The 20,915-nt window shown below is 40.9% G+C and overlaps 2 protein-coding genes across 7 annotated transcripts; one reads left to right on the top strand and one right to left on the bottom strand.

The window, feature by feature from the left end:
- The first annotated feature begins 1,531 nt into the window (after nucleotides 1-1,531).
- nfe2l1b (nfe2 like bZIP transcription factor 1b) lies at nucleotides 1,532-12,463 on the top strand. 4 transcript variants are annotated; one of them, XM_085285259.1, is made up of 6 exons: nucleotides 1,532-1,744; nucleotides 2,717-3,543; nucleotides 4,661-4,882; nucleotides 7,389-7,478; nucleotides 7,919-8,077; nucleotides 8,230-12,463. In XM_085285259.1, the coding sequence occupies exons 2-6, from the start codon at nucleotides 2,986-2,988 to the stop codon at nucleotides 9,607-9,609; spliced, it is 2,409 nt and encodes an 802-aa protein (XP_085141385.1). In that variant the 5' UTR covers nucleotides 1,532-1,744; nucleotides 2,717-2,985; the 3' UTR covers nucleotides 9,610-12,463. The 4 variants fall into 4 exon arrangements, with proteins under 4 accessions (XP_085141385.1, XP_085141387.1, XP_085141386.1 ...); XM_085285261.1 differs by lacking the exon at nucleotides 1,532-1,744 and adding an exon at nucleotides 2,050-2,211; XM_085285260.1 differs by lacking the exon at nucleotides 1,532-1,744 and adding an exon at nucleotides 2,221-2,620.
- Nucleotides 12,464-14,078: 1,615 nt separating this feature from the next.
- On the bottom strand, nucleotides 14,079-20,581 carry cbx1b (chromobox homolog 1b (HP1 beta homolog Drosophila)). Of its 3 annotated transcripts, none has more exons than XM_085285265.1 (6): nucleotides 20,456-20,581; nucleotides 18,134-18,215; nucleotides 17,737-17,893; nucleotides 15,686-15,839; nucleotides 14,582-14,676; nucleotides 14,079-14,483 (listed from the first exon to the last, which is right to left on the bottom strand). In XM_085285265.1, the coding sequence occupies exons 2-6, from the start codon at nucleotides 18,186-18,188 to the stop codon at nucleotides 14,342-14,344; spliced, it is 603 nt and encodes a 200-aa protein (XP_085141391.1). In that variant the 5' UTR covers nucleotides 18,189-18,215; nucleotides 20,456-20,581; the 3' UTR covers nucleotides 14,079-14,341. The 3 variants fall into 3 exon arrangements, with proteins under 3 accessions (XP_085141391.1, XP_085141390.1, XP_085141389.1); XM_085285264.1 differs by having other exon boundaries at nucleotides 20,339-20,513; XM_085285263.1 differs by having other exon boundaries at nucleotides 20,328-20,513.
- Nucleotides 20,582-20,915: the final 334 nt, after the last annotated feature.

Raw genomic sequence — 20,915 nt, forward strand, 5'->3', positions numbered from 1 at the left:
GAAATGATGAAAACTTTTCATGACCACTGGCTGAAGAACAAGATCTTCTTTGTCGCTGATGTTTGCCAGAATTTTCTGGTTTATTTTGTTTTTCCGTATGTGTGTTTTGTTTCTTTAGACTATGCATCCATAATATGAATGTCATACTTTGACTTCTATATGTTATTATGACTGCAAAGGAACCTTACAAACCTCTTTAAATATATTTATAATATAAATACATTTTCATTTTATTATCATTGAAAAGCATTGTCATTGCTTTCAAGACTCACTATAATTAAAAAACTAAATATTTGAAATTTAAAAGACTGGGTGAAGGTGATTAAATCACCCCCAACTCATCATTCTTGATTTAAAAATTCTTGTAAATCAAGAATTTACAATATTTAAGTTGTAAATTTACAAGAAAACACTAAGAAAAAGGTCAAATTTATGTCAAAACTTAGCTAAATAAAAATGAATATTTTTACCTAAAAAAAAAGTCCTCATAAATATATGAGGGGAAAAACGGAAAATGAAAATTAGTCAATGACATTAGTCATAACAAATATGACTAAAATATGACTAATTCAGCTCAACATTACCACTTTGTTTAGCTGAAAAGTGCAGTAACCAACTGTAACAAAGTGATTCCCTCAATATTTCCAACAATATTACAGCAGAATAAAGGGCCGCTGTGTTTTATGAAAAGGACACTTTGGCTGTAAAGTTATTACTTAATATGCATGCAATGTGCTTTCCCGTTCTGCACTTTTTAGACTGTCCCAATGCAAAAAAGGGTCGGAAAAATACAAAGCATATGAATGATGACACAGTGTTACCACTAGTTCTTGTTTAACAGGCTAAAAAGGTTTCAGTAACAGCGTTGCACATATGCTGTGAGGCACAACCTGCTATGGACAATTACAAAATAAAAATAAAAATGGTTTAAAAGTTCCAAGAGAGGTCAATAAAATCAAAACAAAAACGTGGATTTATAACTTAACACTGATTTTTTTTCTGGGTTCTGGAGAGCTATTTTGTATTTAAAATTATATTTTGAAACCACTTTTCAACATCTAGGTTTACATTTAGTCTCAGGACAGATGTTTTTTAAAATATTTTGTGCATATTGTTTTCAAATTCATGGCTGGGCCAGAAAATGGCCTGCAATTGTAGAATGCACTGAATTTCTCCCCAGCTTGAACCTTGAAAAGTAAAGCTGCCGATAATTGACTCAAAAAACGAAAAAGAAAGGAAATCCAAGATTTCCTAAATGTTCCAATTATATTTTAAGTAAACTAACTTCCCCCTTTTCACGTAATTTTGCGTGTTTTTCCCGTAATATTTACTTTTATTTCTTGTAAATCAAAACATTACAAAATATTTTTTATTTCGAAATTTTACATGCATGTCCTCACCCTTGACCTTTTTTCATTATCATCATTATTATTATTATTATTATCTTTATTTTGCCGTCTTGTGGAAGATTACCAGCGGGGGAATTTTCAGTCGGCTGATGAAAGCTTGCTTGCCACTAGAATGTTCTACGCATGCTCTGTGTGAAAGCGTGTTTTGGTGTCAAGTGGCGCTGCTAGGCTAGCCGGGCTAGCTAGCAATTTTGCAAGTCATGGTGGGCCATTCAATGAGGAAAGGCTGGAGAGTGCTGTATCTGGCATCACTGTGGAACTTTTAATGAAAAAGGACTTGTTACTATTCTAAGCTGACTTTGAGGCATGAAGGCACACTTGCAAAATCTTCATGCGTAAGTATTGCAATCAAAAGGTTTTAAATTAAATAAGTAATACTGTGCGGCGAAACCGCATTGACTTACGGCGCAAGCTAACGTTAGCAGACACGTAAATTAATAAAAGTGATGTTTACGGGAGGGCAATGAACATAGTGGTGTATCTTGTTTACGTTACTTTTAAAACTAACTGAATTGTTTAGGTAGTTAGAAGAAAACTAGCTCATAAGGCTAGCACAGTGTACGTTTTGAGCTCCAATAGTAGTTGGGCATTTTCTGTCAACCCCGCCCTTGCCCTATTCTTATTGGTCGGGAGTAACTGGAGTCATGTGTCGTCGCTGCGCCCAAAGCATGTGGATGGCTGTACTTTCTGTCAATCACCTTTTCACCACTTGTTGCTAGGGAGATTGTTGATGCTAGCTACAGCGGAAGTAGGCAGTCCTAAAATTAAAATATAAACAGAGAAAGCTGTCATTTATTTAAGGGTAAGTGGATAAAACGCATCACAGCTACTTTGTCTTGTGTAATAAGGTAATGCGTAGTACCGATAGCCGGATTTTAAGAGACAGGGCAGCTAACAGCTAACGTCGTAAGGACGAAAGGAGGGAGGGACCGTGCCATCCACCTAACATTGGTGCGTATGCTAGCAGCCCAGCGAGCTTTCTGGACTCCCTCATTCACCTTCAGCAGCACCCACACGAAGTAGTTGTCCTGTCAAGGGTGGGGTGATGCCTGGAGCTCTCTCTTCACCATCTCTGGGCTGCTGAATGTCCAGCAATGAGGAGGCATTGCGCGTTGCGAACCGACATCACTTATTTAGTCTTTAGAGGATGGAGTGGTTGCAATGGGCTAGCAAGTCCTGTTTTCATTAACATGTGCCTAAAGCAAATGTAGGTAGGTAAGGCTTGGCGTGCTTCAGGGCTGAATGTATTGTAATGTTTAATTTTATTGCAAAAGAGCATTAACACATTTATTTCTCACTTTTGCCAGGAATGGGATGATGACACTCTTTTGAAGAGCAGAGCTTTGACTTTAAACTGGACTCTCTAAAAAAGTGAAAACCTCATCTTGGATCCTATACAGCTTTTTGACATAGATAATCCTGTTGACAACCCTCCCCTTTTGCTATATTTAACTGGTTTTTATGTTCATGTATCTATCTCAGTCTTTTAGTGGTAGTGGAGAACTATTGATCCAAGAAAGTTGGCCCCCTTTTTGTTTTTGTTTTTTACTTTCACCTTTTGTTCCTTTGTAAAGAAATGCTTTACCTGAAAAAGTACTTCACAGAGGGCCTGATTCAGTTCACCATCCTTCTGAGTCTCATTGGGGTGCGGGTGGACGTTGACACCTACCTAAACAATCAGCTGCCCCCACTGAGAGAGATCATCCTGGGGCCTAGCTCAGCCTACACCCAGACACAGTTTCACAACCTGCGCAACACGCTGGACGGCTATGGCATCCATCCAAAAAGTGTGGACCTCGATCGTTTCTTCACCACTAGACGACTGCTAAACCAGGTGCGCCAGCTGGATCGCCTCTTCGTGCCCAGTACAGAGCTCAACACCTGGCTAGTGCATCGTGACTCTGATACTGTGGTGTCCGCCAGCAGCCAGTCCAGCCCCACCATCACCCTGGACAATGGGGCCGGCCTAGAGGACGTTAACAACCCTGACGCTACCCCGGCCATGAGGGGAGGAAGTGGAGCGCCTGAATCCACATACAGTCTGAACACAGCGGACAGCAGCCTGGGAGCTGTGGCCCCCGAGGGCAACCAGGAGCACGGCAACAGGGATGGCAATGATGATCTCACAAAAGAGGTATGTTTCCACCAGGAGAGCATCAATCAAAATGTAGATGCTCTCCGTTTAGCAGAATTTATGGATTTGAGTTATGTTAAAAGAGAATTTTTTTTCAACAAATGAGTAAATTTGTTTGTTACAGAAGCCAAAAATTAAACGCAGCATAAAGCAAAATAATTTAAATAATTACAGTAACTATGATACATATAGGCCATATAAAATCATATATATATATATATATATATATATATATATATATATATATATATATATATATATATATATATATATATATGTGTGTGTGTGTGTGTGTGTGTGTGAATGTGTGTTTATGTTGTGAATGGCAGATTTAAGAGTAGTCTAGCCTAGCAAAGTAAAAAAAAAAATATAAAAAAAGAAAGAAGAGAGGAAAAAATGCTTTTTTTGTTACCTGAAAACATTGTATATATGTATTTATTAATAAATCCAGTATTTAGTATCCGTTTCCACTAAAAATAAATACAAAAAAGTTCATTCAACATAGCTTTACGGTGAGTAATAAAAACAGCCTCCACCCTAGGTCTTTTATCAGTGTGTGATATTTTTAGTCGAACCAGTTGAGTCACATTTAATACAGCTGTGGTTCTGGCCATATTTAACATTCTCCAACTTTGAAATGCATGGCGAGCAGCCCCCCCCCCAAGTTTACTTCCTTACCTTAAAATGGAACGAAAGACATGATAACTATACAATCTTTTTGTTTGTTTCTTTTACGTTTAGTGTTTATGTGTTGTTATTTCTCACATTAACTATTATGTGAAGTATTCTCAACACACAATGGCCATATTGACACTGTGGAGATCGAGTTCACAGTCATTATTGGATTGCAATAAAGCAAGACTTCTTTCTGATCACATGATAACTACCGTGCCCAAGTGTTTATGTCACGGTTACATCATCTGATTTGTGTTATATCCACTCTCAGATGAAAACAGCCCATATAAAAGGTTTAATAAAAAGTGACGATTTATCATATATTAGGTCATATTTTTAGTTGTGCACATGCCAAATATGTTGATAGTCAGTATGTGGCTATTAAAGTACCTTTCCTCTCTATACAGGGCCATTTTTCAATGGTTGCTCTGTGTTTTTTCAGGACATTGACTTGATTGACATCCTATGGCGACAGGACATTGATCTTGGCGCAGGAAGAGAAGTTTTTAACTACAGCAACCGTCAGAAGGAAAACGAGGAGGAGAAGCCCAGCCCACAGGAGAACAAAGACAGGAATGAGGAACAAGAAAGCTGGAGAAATGGTGTGAACTTACAAGGGGCTCCACCAGTGGATGGAGAGACTGGAGAGAGCATTCCTGAGCAGGTTTGTTAACACCAAGCCTTTCATTATATGCTATTGTTTTTAGTCGGACGCCTGCCTTTTAAGACATAAAAAGGAAACTTAAAAATAGGAGCTGTACACTGGTGATAAAAAGGAAATTTTCTCTGCTCAGTATTAATTTTATAAATGTAGAGACTTTCCACTTAGTTTCTTTGCTGCATTTGACCAAGATGTTGCAAGTTTAAAAATTTGTGCTCAAAATCAAAATTGCTCCGCATGTATGTAATAGCATCATCTCGTTGTTGAGTCACACAAGCCGGTAATATAAAGCACATCAAGCCGTTGCAGTTAGATTAAGGTAGAAGTTCATTTCACAGAGACACACATGACTGTATTGCATTTATTTTAAGGCTTCCCATCCAAGAGAATTTTCCAGCGAACCAGAGGCAGTTCAGAATCACAAGATCATGTTACCCACCATAAAAGTACAACTGCATAGAGACGCATAGTGTCAAGCACAGGGTTTATACAAACCCATAACGAAATCAAAAGCAAAAGAAATTTGTGTTAAATATTGATTAGATACATTAGCTGGGGATTGACTTGACAAATACACAGAGTATTAACTAACTGCATTAATAGTCCAAGAAACAAATGAGAGATTACAGGAATTTGTCTGTTTAGGCCTTAAAATTTCAGCAGCTAGACTTAAAAGAAGGGGTTGGGGTTTGTTTGTTTTTAAACCAATTATGCCCAGATCGAGACGTATTTAGAAAAGTAAGTGCATTTCTGACTGTCTGTTTTTCCACATTACAAAGAAATGCTGCTGCAGTAAATCAAAGGAAACTGGCTGCATGGTAAAATTACAGAAAAAGTATTGACAGCTCGTTTCCTGGACTTTGTCCTGTAAAATAAAACAGAAGTTTTCTGTTAATTCACAGAAATCCCCCCCCTCTCCCCAACACACACACACACACACACACACACACACACACACACACACACACACACACACTTTTTCTGATATATAATGAAAGTAATAGTAAAACAAACCCAAAAAAACCCCACCTGTTGGGTTTATTTTTTGTTTTGTTTTTCTTTATCCGGTACTTTTTTGGCCTAGTATTGTATGCTATGGGTGATTTCTTTGTTAGTAAGAAGGTTGTAAAAATGACGATTACTCAGATTTCTGCCTCAGGTTAACAGTTCAGACTTTCATGAGGTTATCTTTCCTTAAAGAGAAAAATACAGTGAAAAGTCACAAATTTCTGCCTTAAAAAAAAAAAAATAATAATAATAATAATTTAAACCCCCACATTGGGAGACATTTTTGGCCCTTGGGCCACATGTTGGACACCCCTGAGCTGGACTGTCGGAATGACTGATGCTTACAGCTAATATGGGCAGGGTGTGAAAGCCCAAAGGAGAGCCCTCAAAAAAGGAGGGTCTCAAGTCTGCTTCCAAGCAGAATCTGCTGGAGTTTGCTTGTGATGTGAAACAATCACAAGCACTGTTAAGAAAGCAATGTCTTGATTTCTATTGGCAAAGTTAGTGACTAAGAAGCCATGATCGGGTTTGAGTTGGTTGATTGGCTGCGTAAAAAAAATAAAACCGCTCACAAACTGACAAAATCATTTGCATAGTTTTTGGGCTATAAATCCAAAGTGTGATATCATTTAAAGACGGTAAAGGATGACCTCAATAATGTGCCCGGAAACCCCTCAGGTGAGTCAGTTGTTAACCTCAAGCACTGATTTACTGTTTAAACATGCATGTAGCCTAATGTTAGCCACAATGGACCACTCTTAGATTAGGAGCTGTCCTGGCTGGGTGCACATGTTTTTGTAAAATGTATATTTTTGCTTTTAAACTTCGCTGTTGTATTTCTTTGTAATGTAAGTGTTGATTAGATTTTCTTCTCCTACCTGGAAGTAAAAAATTTATTAATTAATTAAGTAAAAAAAACATTTTTTGATTCCCCCCCAAAAAGCATATGTGTAAGTGAATTAAAAAGATGTAACAAAGAGTTAACAAATGACCTAAAACAGTGGTTCTCACACCTTTTTTTTCTGGCTTTTCAGAAGCCCCAGTAAAAACCCTTGTAAAAATAGCTGGTTAAAAATATTTGTATCTGATTTTTTTTTTTTTTTTTAATCGTCCTGGTGATTTTCCTCTGACGGGATGGCTGCAGCCACTTTAGTGAGCACCAGAGTTCTGAATATGCAGTAAAAAGCCGACCTTCAATTAACTAAGTTCTACTCCATATTTTTTTCCCTGGTTGTGTGCCCCACAGTTTAAGAATTGCTGACCTAAAATGGCAACTACTTGTCAACTAGGAATGTCTTTGGTGAGGGAAGCCCTGGTTTATACCCTGGATAATTATTCAAATTTAGGCAGCAATCCCCCATACCAATTCATATATATGAACTTCTTCATGTGTGTACAAAAAAAGCCATTTTGTCTGGACAAATAAAATATAAGAGCTTCTCTTGTGAAAACACTTTAAGATTATTACCTTTCTTTTTTTTTTTTTCTTCGGTGTTACCAGCTTCCAGCTCTCGGCACACAGACCTCACTGTCTCTACAAGAATGCTTGAGGCTATTGGAGGCCACATTCCCTTTTGGAGAAGAAACTGAGGTAACAAAGAAAAATCTGCTGTTGAAATTGTCATGGCCACATATTTTATTTTTTTGGTGGCATCGCTCCTTCCCCTCCCCCCCACATACATGTGCGGAAAGCCTAAGGCAGTGAGAGCAGCAGCAGAAACCACTAACTAGGGAACAGAACAGACCAGCCATCAGGAAAAGCAAATATGATATTGACAAGTGTGAGGAGTTGGGGTGGAGGAAGCAGTAATTCAAGGCAGGCTAGAGCAGCCTAAGCAGGATGCCTTGGATTTGACTGATGAGATACGATGCACTCCCCTTTTCTCAAAACTTGAGCAGTTCTTACTTTAGTGCAGCTGAAAGATAAATCAGACCTACAGTCTCATATTTTAAATTGGATAAATTGGCACAATAAGCTACATATAATGTAAAATCAAGTTATTTTTTAATTTATGTGATATTTTTAATCAGTTTCCAGCCCCGGTTGTCAGCCCAGAAATTGCCGTTTCCAATGAAGAAGTTCCTTCTACATCTCAGGGCCTCCCTCTGGTGCCACAGCTGCCCTCAGCAGAACCACAGTTAGACCTGGAGCAGCAGTGGCAAGACATCATGGCCATCATGGAGCTACAAGTAAGATGTTTTTGTTTTGTCCTCATGATTGCTTGTGAAGTATATTTTGTAACACCAGACACCTTCAGGTCTACATTAAATTCAAAATACTGAAATTATTTTAACATTGTTTTAAAATAATGCATTTTTCTCTTTAAACTCGTTTTTTAAAGGCAATGGAAGTGAACAACACTTCTCTCCACACCAATTCAAGCAGCGTAAGTGCCATAAGTGGGACAACTGAGTCAAGCACTGCGGGAAACTTTGAATTGTCTACTCGCTCGACACCAATAAACCAGGATGTCAGCCTTCATCAGGCTTCCCTCCCCAGCTGCAGCCAAGACTTCCCCCAGATTTTTAACCCTCAGCTGGACTCGGCAAGCATTGCCCCAAGAACCGCCACACTTAGACCCTCCTCCAGCAACTCCACTAACATCAACTCCACATTCGGAGCCACCAACCTAACTGGGATCTTTCTCCCGCCACACGTGAACAGTTCCAGTAACAACGTTACTTCCACCCCTGTCCTCCCCGATCCTTTCAGCACCCTGCTGGAGGAGTCGATGCTTGACGAAATCAGCCTGTTGGACCTCGCCATGGAGGAGGGCTTCAGTCAGGCCCAGGCGTCCCAGTTGGAGGATGAGCTTGACTCAGATTCTGGTCTTTCCCTGGACTCCAGCCACAGCCCGGCCTCCCCAAGCAGCTCAGAAACCTCCTGCTCATCTGCAGCTTCCTCCTCTTCAACGTCTGCCACTTTCTCGGAGGAAGGAGCTGTGGGCTACAGCACTGACTCTGAGGTGGCCACTGTAGAGACAGAGGAAGGAGCTGTTGGAGGTTACCAGCCTGAATATAGCAAGCTCTGCCGTATGAGCTATCAGGACCCCTCCCAGTTCCACACTCTCCCTCAACTTGACAGCATCAGCCATAATCATACCTACAACCTGCCGCTTTCCTCTGCCTTCTCTGAGCACCCAGAGCTCCCCATTTCGGTCGGGAAGAAGACTGTCCGTGACAAACAGAACTCAAAGCCTCAGCCTCCTCAGGACCTGCTCGACAAGCACTCAAGCCGCGACGAGCGCAGAGCCCGGGCCATGAAAATCCCCTTCTCCAACGAAAAGATCATCAACTTGCCTGTGGAAGAGTTCAACGAGCTGCTAGCCAAGCACCACCTGAGCGAAGCCCAGCTGGCCCTTATCCGTGACATCCGCAGGCGCGGGAAGAACAAGATGGCAGCCCAGAACTGCCGCAAACGCAAGCTGGACACCATCATAAAGCTGGAGCAGGGCGTCCAAGATCTGAGGCGCGACAAGGCCCGCCTGCTGAAGGAGAAGATGGAATTCATTCGCTCCATCCGGCAAATGAAGCAGAAGATGCAAAGCTTGTACCAAGAGGTGTTCACTCAGTTGCGGGACGAGGAGGGCCGGCCCTATCCTCCCAGCGAGTACTCGCTGCAGTACAGCGCCGACGGCAGCGTGCTCATCATGCCCCGCAGCGTGACGACCGCCGAGCAGAACCGAAAGCCAGAGAAAAAACAGAAGGACAAAAAGAAGTGAGGGAGCACAAACTGCTGTTTATTCTATAACTTTGCTAAGTCAGTAAGAAAGATTTCTGCAGACACGAGAGAGATGTCCTTATTTCCTTTAAGAAGATTGTGGTGAGTAGAAAAATGGCATTGTTGACTACTCTTCCTGCATTAGTTTCTCCCGTTTCATTCTGTTCCTACAATTTTTGTTCCTGGAAACAACTTTGACGCAGAAGTAGCTCGTCGTTCGAGTACTGAGATTTAATTATTTAGACGAGGAGAAGAGGGATATAAAAGGACATAAAACGAGCTATTAGGAAGAAGGAAAAAAAATTAGCTGCTCTTGATCCTTTTGCACCAAACCACTGAGGATGGAGGAGTTTCGCAGGGTGAAAGAAGGGACTGGGGGAGTACAAGAACACTGTCGAGGATGTTTGGAATACCTATGCACCGAAGGTTTTAAAGGACTATCAGATCACATCCCACCCTGGAGACTTTTGGTGATTTTCATAGTCACTGAGGCTTTTAAGTTGCAAAGAAATGCATCGATGGTTGTGAGTTTAGATACCAAAGGCCAAAAGGAAGTCCATTATTTTAGGATGCCAATTAACACCTATACTAACCAAAGGTTGTATTTGGTGCACATCACATGATCTGTATACATCTTAAATGCTCCAACACTGCACTCTAATTCTGTAGGTTCCAGTTTTCGAGTCAGGTGGCATCTAAGTTTAGAAGGCCATAAATAGATCGGGTTTGATGTGTGGAAGGTGGATGTTGAGATGAGAGGAGTGGGAGGCTGAGAGCATTCTTGCGCTGGTCACTGCTGAAAGAGGCCTGGAGGTGAAGTCTTTGAAGGGGAGCAGATTTAGGGAGGAGGCACGCTGCATTGCAAAATGTATCGACTTCCTTATAAATTATACATAGCACTGTAATTTGTCTTTAAAAGGCTTGGCTGTATGCATTTTGCCGTGTCTGTCGCTATTCCTTCGCTGCAGGATTAAATACGGGAGCTGCGTTTAGGAAGGCTCTTATTAACTGTTCATAATCTGTAGTATAAGCAAGGTTATAGGTCTAGCCACATCAGCTTTACATAGACGCCTACACCCTTTTTGTTGAATTCTAAATTCTGAGCCTGTAGTTAAAGGAAGAATTCAAGATAACGGTGATGGGCCAGGAGCTCCAGAGAGTAGTGCATTATTAAAACCAACTCCAGGCAGTCTTGAGTCAAAGTCATTCAGTTTTCTTGGATGCCCCATTTTTAGCATTAACAGAAGGCAGGCTCAGTTGACGCTGGGGTGTAGCAACTTCCCTTTCAAGTAACATACGCGCCAAATGTTAAATACAACAGTGTATTAGGGCCGGTTAAGGGCGAAAACAATTTAAAAAGCTTGGCGAAGCTGAGGTGAAGGCCTGAGACAAAAGAATAGAGATTTTTGTTGCTGTTGTTGTTGTTGTTTCTTTGTTTTCTCAGAATTGTTTTGCTTTAACCTCAAATTGAGGAGAAAAAACCTGTTTATTATTTCAAAACCAGAAACAAGAAACAAACTGGCAAATTTATGGGAAGAAGACCTGAAAAATTTAAGAGAAAAAGAATTAGGAGAATATTTACAGTCGAAAGAGATATTTTAGGAAAACAAAACAGGCAAATTCATGAGGAAAAAAATGGAAATTTACATTAAAACTGCAGAAAATTATCAAGAAAATGAAATGAAAATTCACAGTTTAAAAAAAAAAGTAAAAAGTCTGTTGTAAAGAAAATTTATTAGAAAAAACAGGCAATTCACAAGAAAAAATGCAAATTTCATAGAAAACTAGTTGCAAATGAATGAGAAAAGAATATGTAAATTAACAAAGCAAAAAGGAAATTGTGGAAAAAGAAAAAGAAAAGATCAATTCAAAAACATAAAGCTGTAACAAGAAAACAGGTTGTTTTTTTTGGTTAGATAAGGTTGCTTGACTAAAAAAATGACCAAAAACAAAAAAACTACTTTGCGAGTTTCTATTCAGTTTCTACTCATATTTGCCAATTTTTTTTCTTGGAAATGTTTTAGAGTTCTCTATAATTGCAGTTTAAATCGAGTTGCCTGATTCTCCTCGCCCTGTAGATTTTGTTTTACTTTGAACGACCCTGGTACGGCGTTGCGACTGTACGAAAAACCACTTGAGGATTTTTTTTTTTAAACTGCTGTAAAGCCAAAGTGTTGGCTTCAATCAAGTTTTTGTGTTTATAACAGAGCGAGCCACGCGACTGATAACGCAAAAGCAACTCGAATGTGTGAAATGACGACACGTGTCGTGGCCACTTTGATCTGAATGCCTTTATTTAACGTTTCCGTCACTTTTATGGGTTTTGAGAACCGAAGAGAGGAGGGATTTTAAAAAAATGTTCTCAAAGTAGAAGTGCTATTACTTGTCTATTTGAATGAAGTTTGTCAGTACATGTGTTATATCACCTTCTTAAAAAAATAAATAAAATAGGTCCGTTGTGTCAGCTGAGATAGGAGATAGGCTAGATCTTTTTCCAAGAGGCTGAACAGAACTCGCAACATTAAGATGATGTCCAAAAAAAACAGTTTTGAACGGAGAAGTGTCCTCATTAAATGTGATATTCAGGCATGAACCTCTGGTTAACATTCACTTCAGTGTAACACCAACTACTTAGTACTGCTACTACTTAGTGCACTTTTTTTGTCTGTCTTGTTCTGTAAATATTTTCATGTTTGTGTTTGTTATGATTTTATGTAGTCTGTTTAAAAACGTCTCCATTAACGGTCACACCCTCTGCTTTGAGTTTGGATGTAGTTCCCTCCGTTTTGAGGTATTTGCTGGCAATCAAGAATTGTTTTTATTGATTAATAAAGTGTTTTTATTTTCACCTGTGACTCTTGTGTTCTAGTTGTCCATGTTTCAGGCTTCCAGTCGGCGAAGGCACTAGATACCTTGACCATGAACAACCTGAAAAAGGTTTATTTTCAGCTTCCTTTTTTTCTATTATTTTTGGTTTCTTTTAGAGTAACTTTGCTTGATCCACAGCTCAAAATAACCCCTATTTATCTAATACTGACCAGCCCCTCAGGTCATCTCCTCCCTTTAAGCCACCTTTCTGCTGCTTGCAAACAAGGTTTGGATGTGGCGTGTTAAAACATCAATAATTCAGGGAACTCCCGCAGCTCTTCTGGAGGGAGATACCGAGGTGTTCTTGAGAGATATCATTCACCAGCGTGTCCTCCCTGTAGGGCATGCCTGAGACATCTCACCTGGGATGCATCCAAGAGGCATGGTCAGATACTCGAACCACTCCAGCTGGCTCCTTTCAGTGTCGAGCTCTGCTCTGAGCCCCTCTCCTGATCTGTAATGCTGAGCCCAGACATCCTCCAGACGAAGCTCATTTTGGCCGCTTGTATCTGCGATCTCATTCTTTCGGACACTACCCAGAGCAATAGGTGAGGTAGGAATGTAAATCACCAACTTTGCCTTCCTTTGTTTTTTCTTTATGCTTCTGTAGAGCTGACAGATTACCTCAACATTTCCATGCACTTGTATTCCAAGTTTGGTTTTGCAGCTTGATGTGCCCTGTTCGAACAGCACATGGGTGGGACTCCTGCTGTGCCTGAGATGATCAGATTAGAAATATTTACTCTTTGACATCATAAATGGTCAAGAGTAGGGAAAAACCTGCTTGAAATGGTGCTGAGGTGCGTGCACGCGCTCACCTTTGAGATCTCACATATTGTTAGAAAGTCGGTCAATGTTTACTTTCAGCCGCTTCCTCGTCACAAGGGGTCGCTGCAGCATGTTTTACACCGGATGCCCTTCCTTATTCAACCCCAGAGGGGATTTGTGTCTCCAGCCGAAGTCAAACCAGCAATTTTATGCTTGTCATGCAAATATAATTGCCAGAAAATAAAGAAAGCCCTAATCGGTCCCCTTCAGTTATTATACCTCGAACAATGGTTTACCTTGAAGTAACCGGCTATCCAGACAGCAGAAACGCTGTTTGACTTCCTGCTCTGGTCTCAGTTTTACATCGTGGCATTTATTGAAATGCAATCCAACTTTTTCTCTCAACAGTGACTTTTAACCTGCATGTGATAAAGAAAATCAGAAAAATTCAGGCATCTAAACTACAGACAGACACGTTACCTTGAAATAAAACAACATTTTTAGCCAGTCTGATAAATTAACCAGAATATAAAGATGATAATTATCTTCAAATTTAAAGTGACACAAAGCCACTGTAACAAAAAGTGGTTTATTCTCCAAAAGCGACAAGCAAGACGTGACAAACACTACAAAGATTACCAAAGAACAAAATATTACAGAAGTTGTTCATAACCGTACATCAATACGGATGCTAAGGAAACGCCTAAAATGAACACAGTTTTGGCCCCGGAGAGCGCTGATAAACGGAGTAAAAACAATGGCACGCGAAAGAAATGAAAACATCACCTCACTGATACGATGTCATTGCAAGATGAGCCAGATGTGGAAAGGACATCGAAAGCCTGGTGAAGGGAAAATTAACACTGCTTTGTTTGAGCTGGTTTTTGTCAAGCAAATCTGAAGGATATTTACATGGAGATTTGATCTGGATAAAAGTAGAATCGAATGAGTGATACTACGCCAAGAAGACTAATGAGTCCAGGATGTCTTGCTTGCCTCTGGCCCATCCCCCTTCTTCGCCTCCCCTCCCCTCCCTCATGGAAAGTACACAGAAGTTCAAAATGACATTTCTTCTCCTCCTGCCCCTTCGCCCTGTGCTAGTTTTTCTCATCCTTCTTCTCGTCTTCGGAGGGGTACGAGTGCCAGGTGAGCCGTTCTTCATAGAAAGAGATGACCACTTGCGGACACTTGACGTTGGCCTCTTTCGCCGGCACAAGGTCCGCTTCATCTGAATTTTTCCTTTAAAAAGGGCAAAGGAAAAAGTCATTTAACCTACTGTAGAAACGCATTTAATGGCACATTTGAATTCCCCAACGTGTGGGGCAACACTTACACACCATTTCATGAGGAACATGAGTTCTCCTGTGGAATCTGTGGCACCGATAATCCTTTCTGGATCCAGACCTCGAGCAAAGCCCCTTAACTTCTCTGTCTGAGGATCAAGAAACAAAATAAAACTTAAATCCATCCTAATACAGGATGCCCACAGAAAAACCGTCAAATCGGAGACAAAAAGATTTCTAATCAATCATACAAGACATTTCTGGTAGGTCCTGGGAGGAACAGGGGGAACACTACCAGAGCCCAACAAAACAACCTCCAGCTGGTTACTCATGTACACGGCTCTGACCTAACTCAGAGCCCAGCACTGCAGTTTGACTGGTATTCACAAGAAAAACACATTAGAACTGGCAGGTCCACAACTGGCACCCTGCTCTCTTCACAGATAAGAGGAAGAGGTTTACACTGAGCATGTTTGATAGATGTGAGAGTCTTGAGAAGTGGGTCAACAATGATTATAGGGGGGACTTCTGGGTTAAAGGTACTGGAATGGAATCCTCACACCTGGTGTCAAACCACCTTAAGCTGGTGCAGAGAGCCCAGGGTTTGTCCTGCCCAGCCTCATAGTCCTAAACGTTGAAGGCATGGAAGCCACGGAAAGCCCCTCATGTTCTGACCTGAATCCAACAGAGAACCTCTGGGACACTATTGGTACATCAAATGGGGCTAAACAGCACCACAGACTGATGATTCAGGTCTAGGAGGAGGTGAAGAAGCATGCCCAGATGTTGTTGGGAATGCATACAGGAACTAATCCTGTCATCACTGGTTATCCTGGTTTCCACTGTTATCACATCATTTTGTTCTCAAGAAATTAGAAACTATTTCCTAAAAAGTTGGTATGTTGTGTAAAATGTAAATAAAAATGAAACACAGTAATTTGCAAATCTCACAAACCTATATTTTATTGACAACAGAACACAAAAAAAATTAGCTTGTTTTGAATTTTATCGCGGCATTGAGTTTTTATTTACATTTTACACAACATCCTGACTTTTTGGTATATCAGGTTAAGTGCTCCTTTCATTTTTTCTTAACAGTGAAGTGTATTTTTAGATAACTTGGCATTAAACGAGACTCATGGAAAAATTGGGACTCACATCATCTTTCTTCTTCTTTGATTTACTGTCGTCGTCTCCTGCTTCTCCGGCTGCCTTCCTTTTTCCATCATGTGCTGATTTCTGGGACTGCAGGAACTCTGCAATCAAATCTGGACAGTCCAGGTTGTCTTCTGGTTCCCACGTGTTATCTTCACTGTAGATTTAAATACACGAAAATATGATTTAACTCCTCATTTAGTTGCTTGTGATGTTTACAGTCAAAATATTCTCCACTATCATCATGCGAAAGCTGCTTCCAGAGTCCAGCTGAGTATCACTGGAGTCTGATAACATAGAGTCCTGATGTTTTTCTCACTTTTTGCAAAGATACTTACACAAGCTATACAATAACTTTCCCTCACACAATGGCTCTGGGGAGGCCAGTCCATTTTTAATACAGGTATTTGCTGTGTTTTTGGCATCGTCTTGCTGAAAAATTAGGCCACTGCCAGTCAGATTGCATGTCAGATCAAAGATCTGATGTTTGGGTGGGTGGGGGCAGATATTGAGTCCAGATATTTTGACAAAATTCCCAACATCAGTGATTCAAATGCAGCCCTACACCATGACTGAACCTCCACCGTGTTTTAACGGTGGGCTGTAGACACTTATCCGTACATACTGACATCAATTTGATCCAAAAATTTCAATTTTTGGATTCATCACTCCACAACACCTGTTACCACTGATTTTCAGTCCAGTTTTAGAGTATTTTGGTAAGTCGGCCTGCTTCCCTTCTCTGATGCCTCCTATGAAGGCATCAGAGAACAGCAGATAGATCAGATCAGACTTTTTAAGGACCCACCCATGGCAATATATGCCGATTTTCTGGCTAATAGTTCTTTAGAAATCTCTTTGTTGGTACAAAAACACTAATGTGAGTAAAACTGTGTTTTCTTTGGCATTTTTTTTAAATGATTTGATTTTAAGCTGCATGTAATGACATCTAACTCTTATAGCAGCTGTTTTCAAAGTCAACATGTGGCTCCTTAGAGTTCACGTTCCCACACCACAGACGTGAACCTTTGAAACAAATATGTTCATTAAAACTTTGAGGCACATATGACTCTACCTCCATTAAAAACACCTGTTAGATCTGAATCCGATCTAGCAGACCGCGCTGCCTTAGTACCAGATACTCGAAACCTTTAATGATGCTAGAAAAACATTAAAAACCCTTTACAGAAAACCAACAACAGCAGGAACTAGGGCTGTGCGATATGACCAAAATCTCATATCCCGATATAAGAATTCTATCGTCCCGATAACGATATAAATCACAAAAATGTAACATTTTCTGTAAATTCTGTGAATCTCGGGCAGCTCGACTTGCGGGAAGTTTTTCCAGCTGCGCGTCATGTAGCTGGAGTCAAGTGTTTTAACTGATGCATGAAACGATACATTTTTAGACATAAGTTGTAACTGCCGCCGTTTTCTTTGTGAGTATTTATTACACGGCGTGCTGCGGGGGAAAGCCTGTTCTAACGTTTGAGTCTAAGGTTTATTTTTTAGCACCTGGCGGCTCTTTTTTACTTCTCATCCGTAAATAATCTGCTCTTTCACGTTATTCAGTTTATTTTGAAAAGTCTCAACAGGATCTTGAGCTTCATTGTGAAAGGTTTATGTGGAACATAAACAAGCGGACACGCGATGCTGTTACTGTTGTTGATGCTAACGACAACGCATAAAAACAGGCGCTTGTCCGTCTGTGTGGTTATATTAAATATAAGAGAAAGAGAGAAATTAATATAGCCACTACAGTGACCATCAAAACGATGAAAAAATATTGCCGAAAACAGTTTATTTTGCGACACCACGAAACAAACGATAGCGTAAAATGAAACGATAGACGTTTTTATATCGTCATCGATATATATCGTTATATCGAACAGCCCTAGCAGGAACCTTAACTTTTGCATAGCTCATGTTAAGAAGTGCATCTTTCATCTGGCGTTTGTTTGGCAAATCTGGGTTGTCAGGTGAAGATAAAAGTGTGAATGAGCTGACATGAGCTAACCAGTGACCCATGAATTAATTTTTTAAACACTTACTTAGAGAAGCCTTTCCACTTAAGAAGGTACTCTACTTTGCCTTTCACCACCCGTCGATTCAGAACCTTTTCCACCACATATTCTTCCTCCTCTTCTTCTTCCTCGGCCACTTCATCTGGCTTCTTGTCCTTCTTCTCAGCCGAAGTCATTTTGCTCTCTGTCGGTTTGCAAACAGGGGAAATGAGAACACATCTGTGGCCCCAGATGCCTCAGTGGCTTGAAACTGAGAACTCTTACTGCCTGCAGAGTTAAAGACGCTGACATGTGTCTGCCGAGTTCAAATGGCATCACAAACACTTATAGAGTCACGTACACGATTCATTTCTTGATAGACACCTTAATCGCACAACGACAAGTGAAACAGAAATTCATGTTAGGAAATAATGATGTTTAAAACCTTCTGTAACAGTGGGACCATCGTTAGAGGGTTCTGTAGTCAGGCTCATACTCATCAGGTAGACCTGGGGACCCGCAGGTGCCTGGTCAACGTCAAGATTGTTGCATGTTGGAAAAAAACAGCATTGGAGAATGGGATTCAATGACGAGAAGCATGAGAGGCAATGCCGATTATTACAATCAGCCTATGATTGTGGGTTTTTTTTAAAGGTTTAAGAGCTTTTCTGTCAAAGAAGTGATTGTCTAATCTACATTGCCTCATGTTAACCATGATTTATAACCTTATATGACATGATATAAGCTCACAGAATGGTATTTCCATGTGCTTCTGCCGAGTGCAAAGTAAGACAATTGCATATACAAGCCCCAGCAAAAATGATGGAATCACCACACTTGGAGGATGTTCATTCAGCTTTTTTTCTCTCTCTTTTCTCACTTTGCTGCAAATAAACAAATCTCTGATATTCTGGCTTCATTACCTTAATAAATTGCATTTTTTCCAGCTCAAGTAGCATAACCATAGTAAATGTACATATGCAAAAGTCTGCAAAAGCTGTTGATGGTGAAGCGTGACCCTAATGAGCTTAAAGAGGGAATCTGACTAAAGAGGTTGTTCTCAGTTGTGTCTACAATTTGGATCATTCAAACAGAAAACTCATGATAGAAATGCACAGCAACAAGCAAAAAAAGAAGAAAAACTATTTAATGTTTGTGACAGAAGTGGAAGAGGGGCTGATTGAAATGGGATTTCCATACAGGAAAATAAAACAAGCTCAGAGTGGGCTAACAAAAAAAAAAACAATCATGGGTGGTGGATTATTGGATTAAAGAGATGTTCAGTGATGAATCTGGGCTGGTCGAGAAGGTGATGCTGGAACTTTTGCCTGAAGAAAACAAGCAAATATCCCCACTCATTCATGGTATGGGGTTGGAGGACAGGTGGAGAACAAGAGGAGGCGGCAGTAACAGTAACTGGACAGGTGTATGCTCAGATTTGGGACTTTTCTCATTCCGTGATGAAAGGTTTTGGTAATGATAAGGTGTGCAACCTGCCACTGAGGAAAGAGTGTTAAAGGTTTTTCACTTCAGGGACGAGGTACATCAAATGTATGGTGGAAACTGAAGGAAGTAATGGTTCATTCTACAAAGCTGATCTGTCAGATCTTACTCATGCCTCAAAGAATTAAGAGTACTAAAATTGTGATGTTTTTGTTATTGATTCCACATTTTTCATTTCCCATTGATTAAAATAATCCCATTGAATGTGTTTGGTGTGTGCTTCATGAGAACAGGTTGTCCAGCTATTAAAGAACAATAGATTTTACCATATGTGTTATATATGGGGCAGGGATAGCTCAGGGATAGCTCAGTAGGTAAAGTGGTCGCCCCATGATCGGAAGGTCGGCGGTTCGAATCCACTTAACGGCTACCCTGAGATACCCCTGAGCAAGGTACCGTCCCTACACACTGCTCCCCGGGCGCCTGCTTAGTGGGCTGCCCACTGCTTCACAGAGTGAATGGGTCAAATGCAGAGAAAAACAAGTAATTTCCCCATGGGGATCAATAAAGTATCCATTATTATTATTATTATTTTATTCTAGGTTCAACAAAAAATGAGTATGCATCCTCCCAGTATGTCGATTCCAACATTTCTGGCTTTATTCATAATTTAGTCGATTAATAATAAAGCGGAGGCAGAGTAGGGAGGCATCTATGGCCGTACATGTAGCAATCAGCATCAACAACGTGAGATTTGCAACACCTGGCGGCGGCTGAGCAGCAGCGTGGAGGGGCTAATTAAAAAAGAAACTGGACTACTTTGGGGGAAAGGGGCGTCGTCGCGGTGTAAAATACTCCTCTGTGCTCAGTGTAGAAGGGATTATTTTTAACGTTAGCAGAGAGCGAGAGGCAGAAGAAAAGAGCGCACGACAAAAGCCTTGCAGGGACCCACAGTGTACTGCTAGCTGGCGATTCCTCCATATTGCCTTCGTGGTAGCAACTAATGTAGCGGCTCAGGGATGCCTGTCGGATGTAAACACCGCGAATAACCGCGCAGTATGCGGAGCTAGTCTCCTGAGCAGGTGTCTTTTTAATACTGACTTAAAATAAACCTCCCAGCTAGCTAACGTTAGCCTCATGCACAATCCAGCGTTAGAGCACCTTTGGAAGGAGGAGGGTGAAAAAATGGAACTCACCGATGACTTACAGTGTAATCGGTTTGTTTTAAAACTTCCGCCCGAGCCGAAATGAAACAGCTACGGCTATCGCAGGTTTACGGTAATAACGTTTGTGTCGGTTTGTTGTCGAAACACAGAGCCGCTACCTTCTCCACGGCGAAATGTGTCGTTTCCGCCCCTTCGTCTGGTGTGAAGGGAGCAGAAGAAGGAGGGGGGAACGCCCGCTGGAGCGCGAGGAGGAGCCCCTCCGCAGACCGCGAAGCACGCGGATGGAACGCTCGGCGCCAGCACGCGCCACTCGCGCTCAGTGCGGACGATATACAGATCTACGGAAGCAGCATGCGCGCAAACGGCGGGCTGGAGATGAACGAAGCGGACCTCCCTGCGTTATAAACACAGGTTATAGATGCTCGAGGTGCTTTATAAATCTGTGCACAGCTGGATAAATACCCAGGCGGGGAGGACTACCAAGCGGTACTGCCGGGGTCCCAGGGAGGCGGCGGGCGTCCTGAGCTAACCCTGTTTAAATACAGTGTTCTTTATATCACAGAAAAATACACGAAATAAATACATAAAAAGATAAAGATGAAAAATGATTAGACAAAT

This window comes from Mchenga conophoros, linkage group LG8 (genome assembly GCF_057382185.1).
Source record: "Mchenga conophoros isolate Kocher_MC1m ecotype Shallow Benthic linkage group LG8, M_conophoros_male_GT1.1, whole genome shotgun sequence".
Lineage (NCBI taxonomy): Eukaryota > Metazoa > Chordata > Actinopteri > Cichliformes > Cichlidae > Mchenga > Mchenga conophoros.